At 38.6% G+C, this 15,000-nt stretch overlaps 1 protein-coding gene across 1 annotated transcript in view; it reads left to right on the plus strand.

Annotated features, from left to right (window-relative positions):
* Positions 1 to 15,000, plus strand: part of LOC137993403 (WD repeat-containing protein 48-like) — a 31,601-nt gene that overhangs the window by 11,735 nt on the left and 4,866 nt on the right. Inside the window, exons 4-15 of the mRNA XM_068839237.1 lie at positions 1,849 to 1,937; positions 5,902 to 6,003; positions 6,839 to 7,063; positions 7,766 to 7,831; positions 8,432 to 8,534; positions 8,675 to 8,772; positions 9,759 to 9,866; positions 10,913 to 11,009; positions 11,640 to 11,663; positions 12,557 to 12,664; positions 13,497 to 13,543; positions 14,732 to 14,911. Coding sequence (XP_068695338.1) covers positions 1,849 to 1,937; positions 5,902 to 6,003; positions 6,839 to 7,063; positions 7,766 to 7,831; positions 8,432 to 8,534; positions 8,675 to 8,772; positions 9,759 to 9,866; positions 10,913 to 11,009; positions 11,640 to 11,663; positions 12,557 to 12,664; positions 13,497 to 13,543; positions 14,732 to 14,911 — 1,247 coding nt within the window. The remainder of the gene's footprint in view (positions 1 to 1,848; positions 1,938 to 5,901; positions 6,004 to 6,838; positions 7,064 to 7,765; positions 7,832 to 8,431; positions 8,535 to 8,674; positions 8,773 to 9,758; positions 9,867 to 10,912; positions 11,010 to 11,639; positions 11,664 to 12,556; positions 12,665 to 13,496; positions 13,544 to 14,731; positions 14,912 to 15,000) is intronic.

Consider the following 15,000-nt stretch of genomic DNA (forward strand, 5'->3'; position numbering starts at 1 on the left):
GGTGTTGATCAGTAAGAAAACATAGGAACCATGCCAACAAGCATTCCTGAATCTACATCACAGCGCCCCCAGAAGGGGTGTACCAAATAAAAGTAGGATTTTAAAAATCGTAGAAAATTCGCCTCATTCAAATCGAGAAATTCTTTCGCCAAAGTTCATTTTTTAATATAGACTTTCGAATAGGAAAAAACATTATGGGCACTTTAAATTGAATTCTTCTTTGTCCCCTGAACTTGTTGTGAAACACAGGGCCTATGTTTTATCACCTTCATCTGAAAAGACCCAAAAAGGCTAACTCGCTGAAGGTTGAAGGCATTACATTTTCTCCTATGTGAGGAAGCTTACTACTGGTCTGGAAAGGGTATGAAGCCACAAACTCCTGCACCTAGGCTAATTATAGCTTTACCAATCATAATGTCGCAGACAACTGAGATTATGAAAGCGCTTTTAAAAAATTATTTTGGCAGCTATAAAAGACTGCCAATCACCACTTTTTACAATCAAAATGAAGGTTATTCTATTTTGACTTGTAAGTAAAAACCAAAATTACTGTTTCCCCTCCGTGGCCAAAAAGTTAAAACTTCAAAACTTAATCTCAGTCCCTTTTTTTGAAATTCTTCCCAAAGAGGGTATATCTATAGGTGGACAACTATCTAGTAAGTTCTCTGTTGGCCACTCTTGGGGAATGTTGGATCATGAACACCTTTGCTGTATGTAGTCAATAAGTCTTGTACACAAATTATCTTTTTTGTTGTTGTGGTTATTAAGGGTCAGTGCAAATTCTCGCATTATTTTAACATTGTCATTATAGCTATTAACCACTTTGATCATTTTCTGTTTTTGACTGTGTGATGTACAATTAATGGTATTAAAATCGACTTTTGATTCATGATGATGATGATAATCGGGGAGGAGGAAGAATGTTATTATTATTATTATTGTTGTTTTTATTGTCACTATAGCAGTATTTTACATCTGGCCCAGGTTGGTCAAAGCATGGTTAGTGCTAACCAGCATCAAATACCTTGGAAACCTGTAGGTTTTGATACCTCTTAACCAATGGCTAGCACTAACTAGGCTTGGAGGAACCGGCCCCTCTATGCTATCCTATAGACTAGTTTACCTAAATGGCAGATTAATGCTGCCAAGGGGAAGGAGCTCAGCCACTAAACCACTGCTCCCATTGTTAACATGAGGAACTCCCACCATGGGTAAGAAAATATGGTAAACCGTCTGTGCAAAAAAATTTTGTTTTGGTCACCATACGAATTTACGACCACCCCTCCATGTATGCCAGTGTGAAACTCCATCGTGCAACCCGCATTTTTTGGTGGGAACATCTTTGATATTGGACATCCATGTTATGGTTAATTGACACCCGTCAAAACAAGGTATCTGCTGACCAGTATCACATGTCCATATTGTGGGCTCAAGTTTAGAGCTCATGGCGATCAGCTGGTTTTTTTGAAGTTGACCACTGACCAGGTAAAGGTTTTCGATTGGATCGCAGGCTCGAGCCAGGTTAACTTATTGTAAGAATAAATAACACAGGAGCTCCACTTTTAGGCTTGGCTAAATCTATTTAGTATAAATATACAGGTGATTATACAAAATCTTGCGCTCTCATTGGCTGGCTATCTCAGATTATCAGCCGATAATCACCTTAACGGACAAAATGGCTGTTAGTAAATTAGATGGTGATTATCTTACATGGTGATTAAATGAACTCATTATCAGAAATGATGTTGGTATACCTAAAAAAATCTCTTCGGGTTTCTATTGCTGTTAATAATACTTTATTATTGTTTGCATTTCATATTTCTGTCAAATATGATGAATTTATTGTAGCGTCATCTTTGAATGGTCAGAAAGACTCGATATACAGCTTGGCTTTGAACAGCATAGGCACTGTACTCATCTCTGGATCAACAGAAAAGGTACAATAGAAAAGGTGCTGGTTGAATAACATGTCTTCAGAAGTCCTGTCTACATTCCGAAAATGTTTGATTTGTTGATAAATGGTTAAGGTATTTAAGTCATGAAATTATTGTAGGTAAGTTACAACAACTTTAACTGGTTTAAAGAGAGGGTGATTGATGAAACTTAAAATATTAGTGTAAAACAAGTTACAGTATAACTTACTAGGTTTCTTGTAACTCATGAAATTGTAAAAACCAGTGGAAATTTAAACTTGTTTGTAAAATGTATTGAATTCATATTAAACAAGACGCCTACAAGGGCGTATCCGTGGAATGCGCAAACAGTTAACACAAATTGTCCAGTTACAGTGAACTTCAAGTACAGGTAGACTTCGGAAAATGGCGAAAGATTACTAGAAAGATACATCTGTAATATAACTTACAGTTGTTTGTTTTAAAAACTCATTACTAATGTTACTAAATTTGCAAATGCAAACAACGAAGCCCTATTAGCAGGTTATCAGGATACGGGATCTTTTATTTATTTATTTTTTGGAAGGAGACTTAATTCAAATCCTACAGTTTTACTTGCTTCGTTAACTCCTTTCATCCAAAAATTACAGGATCAGCCTTAAATCATCCGAAAAACTTATTACAAATCACAGTTCAACAACTTATCATCCTGGGCCAGTTGTTCAGAAACTGGGTTTTAAAACGAGTTTTATCCTCTACTCCTAAATGCTGTTCAAGGCTGATATTCAGAAAAACTTTACATTAGAAGAAGTCCATCTTGAAAAACAAAAATAAGCAAAGGAAACTGTGACCAAAAAGTTGAAAACATGAAACAAAAGTTTACGCTAATCCTGGATTAAGGTAATTGGCTTTCGAACAACCGGGCCCTGTAAACGACGTCTGGTTCTGTAATCCTGGTTTAGTTCCTTGCAAACTGTATAAATTTGCCGTGGCGAAGACAAGAAGACAACATCCGTGCTCTATTTCTCTCAATGCTAAAAAATTCCGTAATTGCGTGTTGTATAGTCCAGTCCAAAGTTCTAATTTTACAATTCCATAATCTTGATTTCAGTAACTTGGTACCAAACGTTCCACAATAACTTGAAATCTCGTTAAGAAAAATCCTTAAATCCAGTAGTCCAGTCCGGAATGAGATCGCCAAAACTCTCTCTATCACCGATTCAAAATTCAACAAAAGCTACAAGTAGTAAATAGTTATCAGAAACTACAACAGTTCGTCCTGATTCTACACTCGAGCTGAACAAAAAACCCAAAAAACCCTTGTCATCGTTTTCGAGAGAACAGACAAACAGCCGAAACTGTTCTGTGCCTGCCCCTTACGGCACTGAAAAAGTACCGTACGTTGTACAATAGTACTTGACCGTAGTCCTTGGCCAAGAACGCATTGCGTGTGGTAGTGCAGTAACTTGACAGTGTTTTTTTCCATAACTGTCAACTGAGCGGCGTTTTGTTTTTTCCAGGAGATTCAAATCCTTGCACAATATGTAGCTCTAATAGTACACGACATTGTTTGGTATCGTAAATCATCACGGTGCCATGGTAGACATCTTTGCTATATACCCTCTAAGAAGACATGTGGTTCAGTAAAATACTAAGCCCAGAACGATTGAAGAAAATAACAGGAAATCGAGAAACATTTGGCTTCAAAGCCGATATGTTGATCATTTACAACTTCTTTTTCACCACAAGCTTAAGCGTGTACTCTGAGCTTCTGACACCTTTCCAAGACCAATGTTACTAAAGTTTTTTTTTCCCTTTCCAGCGGGGTTGGTATCTGGATGGGGGACGTTAAAATATGCGACTTTTGCTGTCAGGAACATACGCCCAAAAATTCTATTTTAACGCTCAAAAATGCGAACAAAGCAAGGTACAGATTTTGCTAGCCTGCTTTATACAAAACAAATATTGACGAAAAAGTAAATAAACATTAAGGAGAGCAGAAGGAACTTTTAGGAAGTGTCGATCGAGAATAAAACAATTTGCCATCAGCGAAAAACATTTCGGGAGATTTTTGTTACGTTCCATCAGAGTTCAATTTTTCTATCGTACTTTTGGTCATACAAGTAAAATCGCAAAATCGGAAGTGACATCGATTTTAGCGGCCGCCTGTGATCAAGTTATACCTTGCGTGTTTACTGACAACTCACGAAACAAAGGATACATCTGACAAAATGACGGCATAACACCTGGTTTTTGTTAGTACGTTTTTTTTTTTCAAGTGTTAAGGCCTGGCCAAACGCTCGCAACATTTCAACGCAACATTGTTGCATGATGTTGCGACGTGTGTTGAATGGACTGGCCAAACGCACGCAACATATCGCAACAGGGTGGCCAAACGTTCGCAACACGTTGTGCCCAACAATGTTGCAAGATGTTGCGTTGAAATGTTGCGAGCGTTTGGCCAGGCCTTTAATAATTATAAAGTTCGACAAGATCTATGTGCGAATTTAACATAAAGATCACAATCGTTGATGCTAGTCCAAGTGTCAGCTGAAGTTAAGCTCCTCCGAATGAGGTTAGTTAGTACTTGGATGGGGGACGGCTGCGAAGTCCCCGTGACGGCGATAGCTAATTCGTTTTTTTTAAACTTGATTTCATTTTTTATCTTGTTTGGTCGTTCAAAGCTATTTTCTTATTTTCTTTCTACATCAAAACGGCGAACAAACTGGTTCCCAAGAAATATTGGAGTACGTATTCGTTCTATGCAAAATGCTTCTAATGAAGTATTCGTTGTATGCAAAATAATAATGTTCACAGTGGAACACACAAGTACGAAGCAAGATCTAGAAATAACGTAGAAAATTCTCCTTACCTTTAAAGCTTGCCTTTCTCAAAGAAAAGGCATCTATCCACTTTATCGAATAGTTTAATACTGAAACAATCATGGCGGGCGGAAAGATTCTATTATAAATGTTTGCTTTCACCAATTTGACGGAAGTGTCACGGTGGCCGAGTGGTCTAACGCGCTATCAGAGAAAAATCGTGATGGCTTGGGAAATATAGGAGTTCTCCTCGGGGCAGGGAAGTTTGGTAATACCGTAGGGAATATAAACCAGTCCACCCGATCGGAGATTAATTCAATATCAGTGGGGTATGCACATTTGTGACTACCAAGAAAAAAAAGATTCCAGCCCGGTTTTAAGACGTGGATGCCTTCGGCATTCCACGTAATAAAAACTGTAAAGAAAACTGAAAGTTAAAATAATTAAACTTGCTTACTCATTAATTTTACTTACTCACTTAATCACTGACTGACTGACTTTTTGACTTACTCACTGATGTACATACTAACTGACTTACTGACTGGCTGTCTGCCTGATAAACTGACTCTCTGACTTACTGACTCACTGACTAACTCTCTTACTTACTGACGGACTCTCTGACTTACTGACTGACTCACTGACTTACTGTCTAACTCACTTACTGACTCTCTGACTTACTGACTGAATGACTGACTTTGACTTGCATGTATTTACTGACTTACTGACTCACTGACTGACTCACTGACTAACTCTCTTACTTACTGACTGACTCTCTGACTTACTGACTGACTCACTGACTTACTGACTAACTTACTTACTTACTGACTCTCTGACTTACTGACTGAATGACTGACTTTGACTTATTTACTGACTTACTGACTCACTGACTGACTCACTGACTGACTCACTGACTGACTCTCTTACTTACGGACTGAATCTCTGACTAACTCACTGAATCATGGACTGACAACTTACTGAGTGACTGAATGAGTTACTGACTGACTCACTGAGACCCCTGTTCTGCAGTTTACATGGCATAGCACACAGAAAGAGCAGCCCAAGTCAACCATTTCCTATCAGGGGTGTAGTTCGTAGCCCAACGAAATATTGCAGAAAAAATTTGATACAGGTTTTTTTTTTTTAAATTTTATCTTACCAGTATTTTGTGATTTTTTTTCTTTTGCCAGATTTTGAGAGTATGGGATCCTCGCACATGTGGAAAAGTAATGAAACTCAAAGGCCACACAGACAATGTAAAATCCATCATTATCAATGATGAAGGAACCCAGGTGCAGTACTGAGAAATAGTTATAATAATATTGTGATTTGAACAAGTTAGTAGTTGTGTCTCTACTGGCTACCTATATCAAGTTAAATAACATAATTACATGTGAGAAAGTGCTTTGTTTCCTTTTCAATCACTCAAAAGTGGAATTGTACATGTAAAAGTGACTGTATGGCTGAGCTTCTGACACTTTAGAAAGCCATTTTCCCATGAAAAACGTCTTTCCAACTCCTTGAAATTCTTGGTATTTCACTCTTTTCCAACGATTCTTTACTGCACTTAAATGCTGTTCCAAAACTAGTGCTGTTCCTTTCATCTGTAAGGTTTATTGGTTGGACAAATGAAACAAGACAATACAGTTTTAACTGTAAAAGCAATGGCTCTCAAGTACAGTAGAATAACAACTTTCCTTTTATTCCTACATCTTCCTCATTTGACAATCTTTGCCTTTCATAAACATGAAGACTCATGGTTGACTTAGTGTGGGTTGATGTTATGTGAAGACTTAGTTCTTCTCTGTTGACATCCTTGACTTTCTTGAATGTCATATCTTTGTAGCAAATAAATTTGATAAATGTCACAGTGTATTACTTTACTCTGACTACTACATTTTCCTGCTGTCAACCATAAAATATATTGGTTATAGGTTGTGAATCATTTTAACAGAAACTGCAACAGTGGATTTGAATTTTTGTACCCATTAACCCAGCCTTTTAAAGTAGTTTTTGAAAGCATACCAGAACTGAACTGTTGATTAAATTTGTGTTTTGTGAAAGCATCATTTAGCTATATAAAATTATTTGCCAGTTTTGATCCTACGGTTACCGCTTGTTTTTCAGTGTCTGTCTGCAAGTTCAGATGGAACAGTGCGGCTATGGTCATTAGGCCAGCAAAGGTGTATCACCTCATACAGAATTCATGGTGAAGGTGTGTGGGCGTTATGTGCTGATGAAAACTTCACTGGGTTCTATTCAAGTGGTCGAGATAAAAATGTGATGTGGACAGACCTGAGTTTGGATGATTCATCCACTCTTTTGTTCATGGAGGATGCTCCAGTTTCAGATGTGAGTTTGTGGTTTGACGCAACCATGAATAATTATTATTATTTCAAATCAAGATATTTTCTTTGAAACCCTCATCTTTCGAAGTCCAAAGGTAACTGTTCATGTTTACGTGACTTGCGTAGTGAGTATTTGTGTTTGCAGGTAACATGACTGTTCTCTGACTTCTTTCTAGTTTTAGTTAGTCTGTGGTTCAAAATATTCTCACTGAGAGAAACTCTGAATGACATAAAATAACACATTTATGATTATAATACTAATTATTATTATTTTTGTTACAACATGATATATTATGCATCAAAAACTATTTGAAGCTCTTTATTAGCATGGGATTTTTTTAAACTGATTCTTTCAATTTCAGTACCTTTGGTGAAAATTGTCAGTAGTGTAACAGCTCTTGTAACCTGCTATTGTTTGGAATTGTAAGCAGCGACTATTGTTTTGAAGTCTAAGTCATTTTTTCAATACTTTTTAGTCTTTTGTGTTTGGTTAGGGTAGCTAGCTAATCACATTATATGTTACAAGAGTTGCTGTCACCCAAATTCTTGGCCAGTCCTGTAATTCAGTTCCTTTGAGTGCATTGACTGATTACGATCAAGTGATACTTTAAAGCTTTACATGCATCTTTATGCTGGTTTTACCGTACCATTTGCTAGATACCTACATGTTCATCAGTGTTAAAACATTTTTCTTTCAAAAATCTAGCTGGAGCTCTGTCCAGATCCTCATTCTCTTTGGGTTGCAACAACTAATTCTACAATCAACAATTGGGTAAGCAGAGTGTCTGATTGTGAGATGTAACATTTCTTGCCTTCCTGCACCAGAGAAAATAATCTATGGTTACTGTACGTGTATACATGAAATTTAAGCCATTATTGAAATGTCAAGGCCAACCAATGCTTTGAACTGTGCACATTGGTTGAATTAAATTTGTGGGAAGGACAAATTCCCGGGGCACCCAACTTCAATTTTCGGAAAATATCTGTTCGGAAGACGATTTGAGATCTAGAATTTTCGGAAAATTTGTTGTAAAATTTCTTGCTTGTCTGCCTCTCCTAGGATTTTCGAACATCTGAAAAATGGTATAATTGCCCATTTTTAACGGATTTTTACCCTAAAAAGGTCACCTAGCATTTTCGGAAGCCTTTTTTCTGGCTGAAATTTTCGAAATGGTAAGTTTTGATACCTATAATTTTCGGATCACTAGACTTTCAGCTAGGAAATCCGAACAGATGAAAACTTTTTAGGGGATAAAATTATGCCTATGTCTACCGTTTAAATACTAAAATACGTTTAACAATGCTATGTTTGAGTGGTTTTGAACTACATTCTCGTTGGGTGCCCCTGAAATTCTTTGTCAATTTTTTGCAGTCAATAAAGATCCCTAACATAAGTGATCAAGAGAATATGAACGCCAATGAGTCAGACACAGATCCTCAGCCAACTTGTCTAATGCCAAGAAAGACCTTACCAGGTGATGCTTGTTTATACAACTTGTACATATCCTTGCCGTGACCTTCTGGCTTCTCATTCGTGACTTTGTTCAAATAGTCGAGGGAAACGATTATTTCACCAGCAGGAAATTAAGTCAAGTTTATTTTTGTTCTTCTTCAGGAGCACCCAGCATACGGAAGTTCCATGTGTTAAGGAACAGGCGGCATGTGATTACCAAAGATTCGGAGGATAAAGTCACAGTGTGGGATGTGTTAAAGGTAAGACATTTATTGCTTACAAGTGACATTGCATGCGCAGTTGCTAGTTCTGGAAAAAAATTACAGCCGTTTCGCGGACGGTAAGTTCGCCACCATCAGGAAGTCATGTGGTTCCCGCTTAGAATGATTTCGTCGTTAGCTGAATCCCTAAAATTCTTATGTCATTTACAACGGTAAAGGGGACGACCCCAAGACTTACCCCAGTTGCCTCATGGGTACCCTGTGCCTCGAAGGCTGTGCAAGAAAGGACAAAGTAAGGCAATAGAACAGAATTGACCGCGCGCATACACCTTATTCCAAAATCTCCGCCATTTTAGTATTCTTTTTTTTTGATTGCAAATTGGCCCTTTTGGCCTCGTTCAAGGTTAGATATTCTTTTGAATTTTAAGTTTGAAAGACACGGTCTGATTTCTGGACTCGGAGTATCATGGGACTTAAATTTAGGGTGCGTTCGATTGACCCTATTCCCGAATAAGAATACGTCAGTGGAGTCATTTAAAACGGCATGTCTGGTGTTTTGAAGCAACAAGGATAATAAAGATATGTTTAGAATAGCATTTTAGGAGGTGTTTGACAATTTTAATGTGAATCTTCGTAAAAAAACGAAGGATTTCTAACCTCTATTCCACGTAGTCCTATTCCGGAATACGGTCAATCGAACGCACCCTTATTGTAATTTTGGTTCATTCTGAGCCCAGAAGATCTTGAAAATGGACGACATTTACATCCATTCGTAACTACGTCCCCTTTAACTGTTCCATTCTTGATAGTGACACTTGTAGATTTTACCATGTCAAACACCAGTAGATTTTCCGCGTCAATGGGGGACCTCTTAGGACTCCTAACTGAGAGTGAGTAGGGCAGGACGAAAAAATGAAGGAGGCTGAATTGTTGTGTGTCTCTTATTAAAGAGGAGGGCGGAATGATCCGGAATGATCCATTTCCAGATTGTACAGCTGCTAAAACAATCTCTCTGTTTGGTATAGGCTTGTAAGGTGGAGGAACTTGGCAAGGTAGACTATGACGAAGCTATTAAGAAAAGAAGCGAGATGGTGTACGTACCCAATTGGTTTTCAGTCGATATTAAAACAGGGGTGAGTTGTGAAGTTAGTCTATCTACATGTCTAGTTTAGGCAATTGCTCTTGTTTTGCTCTTCTGCGTTTGATGAACATGCGACGCTTTCTCGACCGTTCTTGCATAAACCCAATGACGCCTTTTTTTATAGCAGAGACCGTGACGCACAATCCACCTGACGCAATATACCTCGTTTTGAACTGAAGTCATCTTCAGAGTCAATATTTTGTTCCTGGGGGTCGGCCGAGGAGTTTTTTTTTTTTGACGGGAAAACATCTCTGCCTTCATTTGCTTTCGTCACAATTTCATTTTCGGGAGCTGAAGCAAATGAGCGAAGAACAGCACATGGAAGTTGCTTTTTCGCATTGTTGGACAGTGGTTTTCGCTTCAATTTTCGAGCAAATTGTTGCGTTTTTTGGAAGTGCATGCAAGGAGAACATAGTTGTGTGAGATCAACTGCGAGGCTGAGTAAGCTAGACTTGCCTCAAGTCGACCACGGAGTAGAATAGGTTTAATAATAATAATAATAATAATAATAATAATAATAATAATAATAATAATAATAATAATAATAATAATAATAATAATAATAATAACTTAATTTCAAAATTCTCATTAATAATTCAAAACTATTTACAAAAAGTCAATATATAAAAATCACAATATCTTCCAAATACATATATCAGATAGTACTTAAAGAAACCTATTTACAATGAATGGGTAAAAAAAAAAAAAAAGAAAGAAAATGTAAACAGACAAAACAATTTAAAACGTATGGATCCCTAAATGTCCCTTTAAAAACGTCAATAAATAGCTTCTTCAGTGTTCTCAATTTCTATATCAGTATTGCGAAAGTCCCATGATTTCCTTACAGTGGATCTAGTTCCTCTGAGACAGATTAATGCAGATCTCAGAACTGTGCACACAACTCCTTTCTTGATAGCAATCAACTCTGCTAGTCTGCTGTGGTAGTTCAAACACTCCTTTCCCATTCCACCAGTTGTTGTTAAAATCTGACGAGTGAATGTTCCATGTTCGATATCGAGCACTCTACTTCTCTTGTAGATGCTAACGATAAATTTGGAAGAAAGTGACTGTTTTGCTGCGTGGATCTCAGTTACGGATGTAGCAGGCTTAGAACCTAAAGTCATTGATGGAAAAGGTAGGGTTTCACCATTATTGGCCAACGTTTGTCGGGTGGCGTCCAACTGCCTTACTGCAATATTTGCCAACATTGGACACGAAATTTTTGCCTTTGCGTCATCCCTGACAACAGGTTGGCCAAATGTTGTCGGCCGCCCAACAATATTGGAACGAAATCAAGTGAAGCTATAATCCTCGCAGTTATGAACACAATTTTAGCAATTGCGTAGAGAAGCCTGAAATTTTCAGAAAGCCACTGTTGTTGGCAGCTGTACATTTGGGGGTTTCAATGTTCCCGTGATGAATGAATCAATGAACGAAATGATATATGAAATGATTGAACTACGGGTATAAAATCAAGTGGAGCTATGATTCTCGCAGTTATATGATTCACTTCATACACTGTTCTTATATGATTTCGTTCATTGAATGTTGGAACGGTTAGGGTATAAAGAAACGTTTCTTTTACGACTCAAGTTCTTACCCCACAGATGCGCTGTCGCAAGATAATGTATTTTGTTGACATAATATTCGCTTGAAAGGTAACATGACATATGTATATACAAGTCTAAAAACTACAAAAAATCGACTGTTTTCGACTTCTTTGCATTTTTGATCAACCAGCGTTTTTTCCTCTTAATGTTTTCAGTGCTTGCCTCAGATATCAAACATGGTAAGTGAAAAGAACTAAGGACTTTGAGAGGCTTACCTTCATCAACCACCAGTTGAGGTCCTGAAATTTTTTATGTTTTCAAAGATTTATTGAACTTCATAGGAGTTTGTGACGTTGTATGGAGAACAAAAACCCATGGTTCTTATTCGCTCATTTGTGAGTCACATGACTTTTGAGATTATGCGGTTCCCATTGCATGTTGAAAACAAGCATGGCCATTTTGAATGAACCAAGTTATTTTGATCAAAGTTTCCCTGTCTCTTAAACATGCTACTACAGTGTTGATATCATTGACGGATCAATGATAGGTAGAAACGGAACAGCATGTTTGCCTAGAGATTCATCCTATTAACGAAAGATATTGACGCCAGGGGAACTTAAATGTGCTCAGAAGAAGAGTAAGACAAAAGTGATCCCCGCATCAAACGACTGAACTTTTTTTACTGAGTACGTGCCCACGTTGCTCTATCTCCTGTGACGTCACCGGCGTGGTCATGGGACTTTTTGCAGTCGCAATCTTGAAAGAGGCAACGTTAGGTTGTCGAAAAGTCGAATCAATTGTTTTCTGCGTAATAAACTCGTCGATAGAGTATTTATTAGCTAACCTTTGGAAGTGGAAAAACCAAAACCAGTAGTCAGGGCTGAATTTGCATGCGATTGAGTGGACTTGTATTCGGGATTGCCGATTTATTTTCTATAAATCGCTAACTAGCTGGGTTTCCATTTCATTAAGCAGAAAATGTTGCGTTCAGTTGAAGGGTTTCCCAGTGATTTGTTAAGTGGAGTGCCCAGCTTGACAGCTAAAGGCACTTCCACTTTAAACGAAGCGTTAGATTTATGTTTATAGTTTTATTCGACGTGATTACGTCTTTCTGTACTTCAATATTTGACAGTAAATTATGGAGTTTTGCTGCTTCAAGCGTTACTGGAGTATTGGCCAGAGACTTACTCAGGGACAGTGGATGATGCAGATCAAGAAATGGCGCGAGCCGATTCGCCAGGTCAGCTTGAACTACTGCCCTGTAAGTGCAGATATGTCCAGCAATGCACGTACCGGTAATTAGAAGCGCGACGATTTTCATTAAGCGTCAAAAGCAATTTATATGCTTCCTATTTATAGCAAAAAGGTAGGGGTAAAAGTTAGCGTTATTTCATGGGGGGGGGGGGGGGGGGAAGGAAATGCAGCTATTTCTCGTTACTTGAAGACGGGAATTCATATTATGGGACCCTTTGTATTCCCAGATGCGAGTGATGTTGAAGGTGGGTAGAAGGTCAGGGGGACACTTCGTGGAGCTTATTTAAATCGTCGTGTATCCTATAGGCCATTTCCGAGTTCATGTCTGCCTCCTCTTCAAAGCGAGTCTAAGTGCGAAGTTTTTGTGATGGTAATTAGTTCTACTTTACATATGAATGAAAACTAATTTTCGTAAGAAAAACTTTGCACTTAGACTCGCTTTAAAGAGGAGGCAGACACGAACTCGGAAATGTCCTATTCAGTGTGCGCATTTCTGGACATAAGTACTGTATCTTAGAAGTCAGTCCGGTTCCTACGCATAAGTCACTAGCATCTCATGTTCATCCGTGTCCTGCCAATACAATAGCCAGAGCACTGTCACCTTTATTATGATGTAACTAGGGCAAGCAAGTAAAAAGTACTAAAAATAGTAAGAAGATTCAGTGTAATCAGCAAGTCTAAGATTTCTATTTGGAAGGCTACAAATAAGACTTGATTGACCTGAGGGGCGCAATAGGTATTTTTCAGTGGTTCGTGTGCAAGGAATATTCCTCGTCTTTGGGCGCTGTCGTATTTTGAGTCTTTATTTTTCTCGACAGAAAGTGGAGATGCTAGTGCGAGTGAAGTCAATCTCAACCTCGAATCTGTAAGTACAGTCTTTTTATTACGTCGGCAGGCATTGGGATAGCCTGGTGCCACTTTATCGCAATCGCATATCTCAAAATGACGAGCTAGTTGCTTAGAAACGGGCGACAGGACAACTGAACACTCAGAGTACCAGGCAGGATTCGAACCTGCGACCTCCGGAACACCGCCAGTCAGAAGCTCTTACCCATTGAGCTGCTTGAACTTTTGGAGAGCCATATAGCTTATTACAAAGTTTCCCACTTATCTGCGGGCTCTGCAATGTCATGGGCCTCACATGCGTAGGTATGTTAAGATTTTAGTCCATCGCAGTAATGATCGCAGGAAGACAAGGAAACCCAGACATAGCTTCGTTGTTATATCGAAGGTGGGATATGGATTTATTACAGGGTCCTATACTTGGAAGGAAAGTATATTTTACCCGCTCTCTCATTTGCGCGGGCACCACGGTACATATGATGTGCTATGACATCAAAATCTGCTGCTAATCAACTTTAGTATATACTAAGACGGAAAACAATGGATAGCGTTGAACGCGCGCGTTTATTGGCTACTCAAAGTCCGGATATCCTCTGGTATTTTTCAACACATGGTCATATGGTCATAGCGCTCTCAATATTCGTCGTGCGTACTCAACAGGTATCCTCCGATATACGTAGTTTTGTGTGTTGCGGAGAAAAATGGTAGTTTTTCCAGCTTTTTTTTTTCCAATAAAAGTAGAAAATTGTGCATTGTCATCATTGTGTTGAATAATAAAACAATTATCCTGCTCAATCCTGCCGAATATCGCCTGATTTTAGTCAACTCAGCCTACGGCCTCGTCGGCTAAGTATCAGGCAAGTATCCGAGCATTTCGCGCGGAATTTGCGCTCCAAAATGTTCAAATCTTTGCAGGAATAAATCAGTTAAAATTACATTTTTGTGCTGTATTATCTCACTGTTTTAGTACATACTAAAACAACTATTTCACCTCAGTGTCGGTGGCTAGTGGTGGATATTTACCTCGCAGCTTCGCGGCTCAGTGAATAACCACCACTAGCCACCTCCACTTCGGTGAATAGTTGTTCATTATTGCGGTGTCGTACTTCAGCGGAGCACCCGTTCTCTGTCAATGAAAATTTAGCTTGTCACTGATTTGTAAACTACAGCAATTAATGTTGATAAATCTTCTTTCTCTTCTCTTCATCAGCGTGTGATGACAGGGAATTGGTTTTTTAGCATTCCTGAACACACGCCACTTATCTTTACCGAATGTAGCGGAACAGGCAGAACTCTGTTTAGGCTGCTGGTATCTGATGCATGTGGAGAAAATGAAGGTTACCTGTTGGCTGAGACAGTGCCATACTGGGCTGTGGATGTTACAGTCAAGGTATGGAAAAGCACTGTCGAAGCTGGTGCAAACTGGTTGTTGAGAAACTTTGCGCGTTAATTGGTGCTGCGTCTGCGGGGAATGAAACA

This window comes from Montipora foliosa, chromosome 2, assembly GCF_036669935.1.
Source record: "Montipora foliosa isolate CH-2021 chromosome 2, ASM3666993v2, whole genome shotgun sequence".
NCBI classification, from domain to species: Eukaryota; Metazoa; Cnidaria; class Anthozoa; order Scleractinia; family Acroporidae; genus Montipora; species Montipora foliosa.